General features: G+C 31.2%; 1 protein-coding gene and 1 non-coding gene across 2 annotated transcripts in view; both read left to right on the forward strand.

Moving 5' to 3' along the window:
- Positions 1-10590, forward strand: part of LOC107441357 (cubilin) — a gene marked incomplete in the record, with an annotated part of 195714 nt that overhangs the window by 155662 nt on the left and 29462 nt on the right. The window contains 4 exon segments of the mRNA XM_071185787.1: positions 1670-1791; positions 3477-3696; positions 5137-5321; positions 7826-7985. Coding sequence (XP_071041888.1) covers positions 1670-1791; positions 3477-3696; positions 5137-5321; positions 7826-7985 — 687 coding nt within the window.
- Positions 8642-8723, forward strand: TRNAS-CGA (transfer RNA serine (anticodon CGA)). Its single transcript has one exon. It is a non-coding gene; the product is annotated as a tRNA-Ser (tRNA).

Raw genomic sequence — 10590 nt, forward strand, 5'->3', positions numbered from 1 at the left:
TTTAGTCAAGCCCATTGCATGAGACACCATTGAATTTTAGACAAAGGTAAAACGTGTTGCACTTCACGAATAAGAAAATACTTGTCCCAAGTAATCACAGTATGGGTTAGCATCAATCGAAGTATAATATAATACAGCATTCAATAATGGACTAAAATAAAACAGGGAATTCCATGGATGAAAAGATACCCACCAAGTGTATTGAGAGTGTAAGTTTAGTCAAGCCCATTGCATGAGACACCATTGAATTTTAGACAAAGGTAAAACGTGTTGCACTTCACGAATAAGAAAATACTTGTCCCAAGTAATCACAGTATGGGTTAGCATCAATCGAAGTATAATATAATACAGCATTCAATAATGGACTAAAATAAAACAGGGAATTCCATGGATGAAAAGATACCCACCAAGTGTATTGAGAGTGTAAGTTTAGTCAAGGCCAATGCATGAGACACCATTGAATTTTAGACAAAGATAAAACGTGTTACACTTCACAAATAAGAAAATACTTGCCACAAGTAATCACAGTCTGGGTTAACATTAATCAAAGCAATTTAATAGATCATTCAATAACAGATTACTAAAATAAAGCACATGGAGTATTTCAGGATTTAAAAGATATCCGTCACCAGTATTCCAAGTCAGAATTAAGGTTGAACAAAGCCATTAGTTAAATTACAATTCAATAAGAGATTCAGTACATCATTCAATAATTGACTAAAATAAAATATGGAGTATTATAAATAATCAAAATTTAATTATCATCTTTATTTTTCTAACCTTATTAGAAAATACTCCATTGTAAGCTTAATTAAACTATAATCTTACATCTTACTTACATCTAAATATAATTACAACTTTATTGCAATTCATTACATACTACAATAATTTAAATGAAGGTAAGGGCTAGCATAGAATCATTGGTCGAAAATAGATCATGAGTTTTTTTAATCTATCTCAAACCTCTTAACCTGTAATTTATTTCATTTTTGCATTTCTAATAAATAACTTATAAGTTGTAATTTTAATTTACGGAATAACGCTGCAGCACTATCCGAAATTGTTGGCGACCTCAACGCACTCAGATTGTAGTTATAAAAATTCAACTTTATCTAACTTACTTATAATAAAATGAGCAAACATAAGCTTAAAAATTCAACATAAAAACTATTCTGTTGCTTAAATTTAAGTTGAATTTTGAATAATGATACTCAAAAAATGGAATAAATCTCAATATAGTTAAGTCTGTAATCAAGTAACAGAAAAAAAATTCTTTACTTTTTTTGCTGTGTTCCCTTAATTCAGCCTTTTTAGTTTTTATTAGAAACAAGTTTAAATGTGTTTTAAAAAGGAATCTCAGCAATTTTTCTCTCATTTATTTAATTGCTTCTTAAAAATAAAAATAAATCTGCAGACGCTGTAATTATCTGCAGCTCCCGCTTTCGTGCTGGTGGGTTTCTGCTACCGTAGTTACAGAGGTGATAATTTAGTAGTTTGATAATTTTTTATGGTTGATAATTTTAATATAATGGTATTATACTAAAATATATAATATAAAAATATGATATAATTGAGATATAATGATTGATATATAATAGATATATAATGGCTGATATATGATTGATATAAAATTGCTATATAATTGTTGACAATTTTAATATTCTTATAGATTGTGGGGGAAGAATTGTTGCCAACTCGAATTCAACCATTTCATCTCCTGGATATCCTAACAATTATCCAACTAATATGGATTGTCAATGGATTATTGTGCCTGATGGAGGTGAAACAGTGGTAACTATTTTAATTTATTACCAGGTTACTTCGTCATTTTCGAATTAATTGTCTGTAAGCAGGGTTTGGATTTGGACGTCATAAACTTTGCATGGATGGAAAGTAAATCATATATATCATTTACTTTCAAAAAAAATTATTTTAAACTATCCAAAAGGGTCCTTGTCAGCCTTGTTTCTGATGTTCTAATAAACTATTAGTTCAAACCATTTGGAGTTTGTTTTATTTGATTCATCATACAAAATACTTTTGAAAAATTACCTTATTTGTCTAGAGTGAAAATTTTAAAATCTTTATTCAGCTTTTATTCCTTCCCCATTCTCAGTCTTCAAATATTTCCCATTGTTTCTTTTTTCTATTATGTGAGTGAAACTATGCACAATACTTAATCATAAAAATGTTCATGGGATGTAAATGCGAAACGTGCTAAATATCCAGACATATTTTGAAAGTCCTATGCAAAATTAAAACATGCATATTTTTTTTAAAAAAATAGCAATAAATGTTTATTGTTGTTACTTATGCCGCTTGCCAATAGACAGGGTTAGTTCACATCACTTAATGACGTCGCCCAAAGCGGTCCGACAGTAAGATGGAAGCGAAGTTTAACATCGTTTCCGGTCGAAACTGAAGTGACGTATGTTTTTCGTTTAATTTCAATAACAAAATAGTTTGTTAAATATATTAAGGGTCTGGTTTGGAAAGAAAATAATCGGTTTGATATAACGGTATCATTCATTTTTAGTTTAAGGGGGCTTGTTAAATTGTAAACAATGAAAGATTAATTGAGTCTCGCTTTATCATGCGTTCGGTTACGAAAGGTGGTTTGGTTGCAACTTTTATGGCATTCTTCGTCATCTTACGAGGTTTAACTTTTAACTCGCTTTTCGTCAAACTTATTATTGTTATTATATTATTTTATGAGTTATATTATTTTTTGTTTAAAACAAAAATTTAATGGAGTGAGACGAAAAGGTTATTGAAGCTGTTCATGTGGGTTCGTAGCTCGGAAAATAATTGAAAAGGTAAGCACAGAATTATAATAATAATAATGAAGGCGATTTTTTTTTAAAAAAAAAAAGTTCTTCATTATATAAAGACTGCGTGACTATCCACTCCTTTTTTTGCAGGGTAATTTTTTTTTGCAAATATAACATACATTTCTCAAACCTTTACATAAAAAGAAATGGATAAAAAATATTAGGCGTTGCTAAAATAAATGTGAAAAAATATCGAATTCTACTGACTCATTATAGAAAATTAAAAAAAAGAGTGATTTACTAAATTTACTTTAAATCCCTACTACATAAGGAATGGTAGGAAGAAAGCGGTAATAATACATTCAGTTTATGATGCGATGCGTTAAAATCATATGTTTTTGCCTTATGTGTTATTTTCAAAGGAGCAGACAAGTGCATGCCTATATATAAAATACGTTTTTTATAAATTTGTGCAACAAAAAAAACTTAACTAAAAATACTGTTTTGAAAAAAAATTGCAGCCTTGACTTGGGAGTAAAACTAGTTTCAGTTTAGAAATTTCCACACTCGAATTAAGCAATATCAAATACTTGTATAAATGCATCAAAAAATTTGTTCCCCAATGATATCTGTCTTTTCCTCATTCTGAAACTTCAAGAAATACTAGCTTTTTCTCCTTATGTTTCAAATATGTTGATATTTCAGGTGGTTTTCTCGGATTTGAGACTTGAAAACGATTGTAACAAGGACTATGTCATAGTAAGGAATGGATATCATTTTAATTCCCCCATCATCGGTAAATTCTGTGGCACCAATGCTCCTGCCCCAATTGTCGCGTCTGGTAGTGTTTTGGTGGTCATCTTTCACTCAGATGAATATGGAACGGCACCAGGCTTCAGTTTGACTACTGGACAATTTCAAAGTGGTATAGTAAAACTAAAGTTTCCTTTAGTCCTCTAGCTCTTTTTCCTTATTTAACAACCTTTAAAATTAGTTTGTTTACTCGAGAGAGAATTCTATTTAAAATTTTCTAAAAAAAAGTCACCGCTCTCTCTCCCTCTCTCTCTCTCTCCCTCTCTCTCTCTCTCCCTCTCTCTCTCTCCCTCCCTGCTTCCCTCTCTCAAACATGGAACATCATTGCACACTCACCCTAAAGTCCGAACATGTCACCCAATGACTACCTTTTGTCTAAAACAGGAANTCTCTCTCTCTCCCTCTCTCTCTCCCTCTCTCTCTCCCTCTCTCTCTCCTTCTCTCTCTCCCTCTCTCTCTCTCTCTCTTTCTCCCTCTCTTTCTCCCTCTCTCTCTCCATCTTATTCTCTCTCTCCCTCTCTCTCTCAATTGAAATTTTGATGCAGTTGTAGTGACTAATACACAATAATACCAAACATGCTCAAATATGTAATTATGCACACTACACATCACTCACTATCCACTATTGACCAGACGCCTAGACTCATTATTTAGGGCTCTATCTTTTAACGGCCATGATAGGAGTGCCAATTTACCCCTTTCAAACGACAATTCTGTAATTTTGTAAATAACGTAAATCTGATGAAATTTTGACGTGACATAAATTTGACATGATTTTGAACCCGGTTAGATGACGCGGACTACACCTTAACTGGTACCCCTTCTATAACTTTCGCATCAGAACCAACGAGAGGATTTTCAGTCACAACAGAATTAGCGTGCACCTTGCTGCATATACCAGCATGTTGTTTTGTGATCTTCCCAGGACTGAACTCACTAACTCCAGCTCTTCAACCAGCCTTAAACAAATGCGCAACCAGAAGCACTGCATTTGTTGATAAATTGTGCAAATAGCAATTATACATTTTGTATTTCAGGAAGCATTTGTTAATATTTTAAATTTACATTGATTTTGCACAGATCTTGATATTGGGCACAGGCATCACGCATTTTTAAATTTGTATTTCTAAAATTTATAAACTAACACGTGTACATTCGTATTGTACTACTATTATTTACATGCTTTTGTGTGTGGAATAATATGTTAAAATTATTTAACGAAAATTTAAATTTTGATGGAGTTTATGCAACCAAACATGCAGCTTATTATGCATAAAATAATAAGTTAAAATGATTTTGATGAGGCTGAGAAATTGCTACCATGATCTGCCTTTCGATCTAGTGTGCGCATGCACCAGTATTATCTCCTGGTAACTTAAGCATAAATCCCAAACTGTCGCTAAAAGCCCATAGTTTCGCACGAATGAAACGCTAATGAGTCAAGGCAAATGTTTTTACACATTAGTTGCTTAGCATTTCTAATTTTTCATGCTGCACAGCAGTCATGTTCGTATAGAACTAGATTGAAAAATCCCTTTTTCTTTCTTATTAGGTTGCGGCGGATTGATACATTTGACATCTGGGACAATATCTTCTCAAAATTATCCGTCTCGTTATAAGAATAATATAGAATGCATATGGTTCATAGAATACGTACCTGGTTATGTCATTCACTTGGAGTTTGTGGGAAGATTTGAATTGGAAATGGATTCAAATTGTGAGAAAGATTATCTTTTGGTAAGCACAACTTAGTCTTTTATTAAAATAATAATGGTGCCACACAACCAAGTTGTGTGTTATCATAAAATAGAGTATTTCTCCATCTATTGGCAACATTATAGTTATTATTCATTTTGTTAGGTTATCTTAAGTAGTAGTTTAAGTTGTATTAAAACTTTAATTATACTTTACCTATTTATATAGATTCATTTCGTATTTTTATGGAAATAAAAACTAAATTACGAAGTAATTTAGATACAGTTTTTTCTTTTCTAAAATAGCTGTGGAAAATTTAACCTTAACATACTGTTCTACCAATTTTCGGTGACGGAGCTTACCTTTTTACAAACGCTAACATATACATCATTATACGAAACTCAAATTATGACTCAACTATGGCGTGAGGAAGTAGTCCAACACGTAATGAAGCACTGGGACGAGTTTTCTATCTTTTCTCATGACAGAGATGAAAATAATTGTAATAATTCTGGGGCCTCCTCACGGTTTTTTATAGGTAGTCCGATCAGACCACTGTGAAAGATATCCACTTATCGAACGAGTCACTTAATACAAAATCTAGTTAAAATAAGAAAGTGGTAGCGAATATATGACTAAAAATTTGTTTTATTTATGAATATTATTGGTTTGACTTACTCACTTCTCAACCACTACAGATTCAATTCTCAAATATATAAGATAAATTTCTCTCAATTATTTTTATAAAAGGTTTTGGGTTCATGCGCACAACTGGTTCACTTTTTAAATAGTCTGCGCGGACTACTTATAAAAGACCGTGTGGAGGCTTCTTGATGTAGGAGGTGATGGCCTAGTAGGCTGAAATTTCCTGAACTTATACGTTGTTTGTTATTTTTAGTGACCAGACAGATTTTAAATTATTATTAAAATTCAATATATAAAGAACTTTAACAATACCGCGGATATCTCTTGAAGATAGTTAAAGTTGTAGTTAAGGGTGGTTCCCAGTTAGTAAGGAAAAAATTTGGTTAATATATTGTTTAAAACTGTTTAAGGTTATAGAATGAAAAAGGAAGCTTAATAAGTAAACGCAGTTGTTCGGCGCATTTGTCTTGGTTTGTTGGCTTAGTTGTGCAAGATAATTTTGAAAGATGACCGAGTTGGTTACCAAAGTCGACTGGTAATAATAACAATTAATCTGAATTGGAGATTGAAACTTCATGCATACTGTTTCTAATTCTTTTGAAAAATAGTTTTTTGGGTCTGAGAAAAACAGCAGAAATTTTTTTTAATTTCGTCAGCACTTAGAATTCATATCAAACGTGAAAAAAAACTAATTTATTCTGCTCCTGGTATAACCACTTGAGTAAAACAATTATTTTTGCCATAAAATAAGCAGAATTTAGATATCTATGAAGATCAGTAGGTATGTCAGTAAAGAAAAAAGAAATGCATATATTCAACAAAACACCTATCCTGAAAAATATACTTTAAATTTGTTAATTACTAGCATAAGGTATGACTTATTTAAGCTGTGTGAAGAAAGCTAACAGTGAAAAAGTCGATTGGATCTAGAGGGCGGTAGTGTGCACTGGTCTAGTAGACGAGCGTCAAAATTGAGGCGCTGAAGAGTTCAAATTTTTTTCCGATGAAGTCGTTTATATACTCATGTGTGTTTAAATTAAATATAAACAGTGATGGTCAAATACATTTTAAATCAAATATTTTATATAGTTGAATCTAATAACATTATTAATTCATAAAATCATTAAAACTGCTGAAAAATGTATGATTAAAAACAGAAAAAAACACGAAAAATGTCCTTAAAATAAAAAATAAAAAACTATAATTAAAACAGGAAATACACAAAAAGTTATCATTAGAAATAGATATAATGCAACTAAATATCTTTGAAAACGGAAATATCACGACAAAATATCAGTAAAATTTTAAAAAAACGCAACAAAATATTATTGCTTGCTTGCTTTCGTTTACCTGTTAGAGCATAAGGGTGCGGTTGTTCTTGTTTTCCAGTGGCGCCATCTATGGCAAAGAATTCGACTTCTGCCACACCCATTACGTCACGCTCGTTTATAGAGCGGACCCATTCATTCATCCACCGATCGTAATTTTGACCTGAATCAGAGAACGATCAATCTCCAATTCAGTACCCCCAGAGGTATTGATTTGTTATGGGAACATGGAGGACTTTGCGAATCGACAGATTTAACGTGCATCAGTCACCATTTTACTACACGAACTCTTGGACATGGGCCCAGCGCACTACCGACCAGGCTATCCCGGCCCACAAAATATTATTAAAACAGGAATTGCTCAACAAATTATTATTAAAAATAGGTATAACGTAGCGAAGTTATTTTTAAAACGGAAATAACACGACAAAATATCGCTAAAATAGAAAAGGCGTAAATAAAATAGTGCAAACAACAGACTAATATGTTCTTGTTAGATATTACATTGCGCGTCTAGGTTCAACAATTTCCTAAGTGTTTTGATTCACCTCGTATTTTCCAACTATTAATTAGATTGAAGAATTCAAGGATGATAATACTTGGACAGTGAGAGATAAAAAATGCGGATCCTCAACTCCTGAGCCTATCACTCTAAAATCAAGAAAAGCACGGCTAACTTTCCGCAGCAATGACAGAATCACTGGAGACGGTTTTAGTCTGAAATATTCTGCAGGTAAGCCTTACACCGAACTTAAGATTTTTTATTGAATAATTTGGCAACGCACCCTTATAAATGTGTTGAGATTGCTTCTTATTTTTCAAAGTATTTCCAGTAGTTAAAATTCCAAAAGTAGTATCTATATCTTGTCCTTTATAAATGAGACAATGAAGAAAATTAGTGAAAATTGAAAAAACATGACTATCAAAGCTGACGTCATCAGGGGATACCAGCTTCGAATTGTCATAAAATGCAAAACGTTTTCTATCAAGAAAGCTAAGACAAAAGTCAAAAAATCGCTTTCTCTGTGCCCCGAAAATTTTGCATAAGTCCAGGGGAAAAAATATATATAAAATACAAGAAAAAATATATTGTAATACAATACAATTTAAATTATAGAAGCATAAAATATTAGAATAAAAACAAGACAAATACAGAAGGAAAGTAAGAAAGAAAACTTACTAGTATAATACAAAATAAAATACTATTTAAAATACAGAAGCATATCAATTTTTATTAATTTTCTTCATTGTCTCATTTGTTTAATTCCTTTTGGTTTCTTTGCTGCTAAGCGCATTTTTCCATTTGGATGTTTTATTTTTATTAATTTTCAGTTTTATTAAATTTTTTGCATTAATATTTGGATTCTTTTCTTAATTGGCCTTCATAAGGCAGTCGTGGCCGAGTGGTTAAGGCGATGGACTCGAAATCCATTGGGGATTCCCCGCACAGGTTCGAATCCTGTCGGCTGCGGTATTTTTTTTTTTTTTCTTGAAAATCCGCTACGAGGATTTGCAGAAGAAAAGAAGACGACACACAAGAGATGGTCCGAATAAAAAAAAGATGTAAGCGTTTTGATAAATTGCATCCTTAACAGTATCTTTGTATTTCCGAGTTGTTTAAAGGATCAATGATTACTAATATATAATCAGATTTATAATTAATATCTATTTAATTTTAACAAATGAACGAAATAATCTTATTATTAATGAAGTCTATTTTTCGCTCTTATGATGATGATAATGTGAAAGTTCAGGCTGTAATTTAAGTGGGTTAAAAACCAATATAGAATGCTGCATATATGATTGTATCGTTTAACAAATAATAGTTATGACTAAAATATAAGTTTTTTTTAATAACTTTTTTACTAGGCTTTTGGTATATATTTTTGCATATATTCTGTTCGTGTCACTTTTCGGAATAATACAGTATATTTATTTTAATTAATTAAATATTGATGAGTTAATTCAGTATTATTTATAAATTACAATAATTAGTTTAAAGTTTGCGGAAAAGAAATGCCCACATTTCAAACTTTTTAAAACTTCTCTTTTTATATGAGCTTAAAAAATTTCTTAACGCAAATGCGGGTAAGTTCCATCAAAGAGTCCCCATNATACTTGATCCAGGAATTCCCTTGTCCTCTGGATTGGGTTCAAAATTACAAGGTTGCGTAGTTGAACATTAGTAGTCGTAAACCCAAAAATTGGGTGCTGCTGTTCAATTACGGTTATAAAAAAAAATAATAAATTGGGAACAATTTAAATAGAAAAATTTGTATTATCGGGATAACTACGTCTACTCTTTAAAAGAGTGACCACGAGATAACTACAATAAGTTGCACTTCATATTATATTATGAATTTTTGATATGTAGTGGTGAAAAAATTACTTATAAAGAAAAATACCAAACTAAAAATAACTTAAATTTCGCTACCACTAGAAAACATTTTCTAACAAAGAGGTGCCTGGCTCTACCAATTTGAATTTTCATTAATTAAAGTATAACCCAAGATCGAGACAATTTATTAAAGTTTTACATACTAGTAAATTGAAGTTCTAATAATCCTAGTGACAGTGACACTGTTGTCTGAAAAATAATAAAATAAAACGGCATATCAGACCATTCCAACTAAAATATTTGCATCGGTGTCCGTTAAGTTTATTCCTTGACAATAACACGCTATTTCTCAAAATGGTGAATATTTTAAAAAGATTGTTGTATAGTTTTTGTCAGTAACATACCTGCCAACTTTTAATCCTTTCCATTATAATTTTTCCCAGTGGTATTAAAATGGAATTAAAACTTCAATTTTAAGCAAACAAATACGTTGTATTTGAGAAAACTTAAGTTGACAACCATGACAGTAACGCATATTAATATATGTGCTTAAGTTTTGTAAGAATAGTGGTGATCAAAATCATTTAAAAATTAAAATTATAAATGAAAGAATAGTATATATTTACTACCACTTTAAATATGAAAATCTTCCGGAAAATCCGGAAGAATTGGCAGGTATGCAGTAAGTATAGCCATAAGTAAATTTTTTTTATTAACAGTTTTTTTTGCAACAATTGCTCTTAATTAGTAAAAATACAACCTCGTTGCCTAAGTAGAAACAGAATTCTACATAAATTAAAATTTAACCGCGTCCAATAATCCATACCTGCCAACTTTTAATCCTTTCCATTATAATTTTTCCCAGTGGTATTAAAATGGAATTAAAACTTCAATTTTAAGCAAACAAATACGTTGCATTTGAGAAAACTTAAGTTGACAACCATGATAGTAACGCATATTAATATATGTGCTTAATTTTTGTAAGAATAGTGGTGATCAA

This window comes from Parasteatoda tepidariorum, chromosome 9 (assembly GCF_043381705.1).
Source record: "Parasteatoda tepidariorum isolate YZ-2023 chromosome 9, CAS_Ptep_4.0, whole genome shotgun sequence".
In the NCBI taxonomy this organism is placed as follows: domain Eukaryota; kingdom Metazoa; phylum Arthropoda; class Arachnida; order Araneae; family Theridiidae; genus Parasteatoda; species Parasteatoda tepidariorum.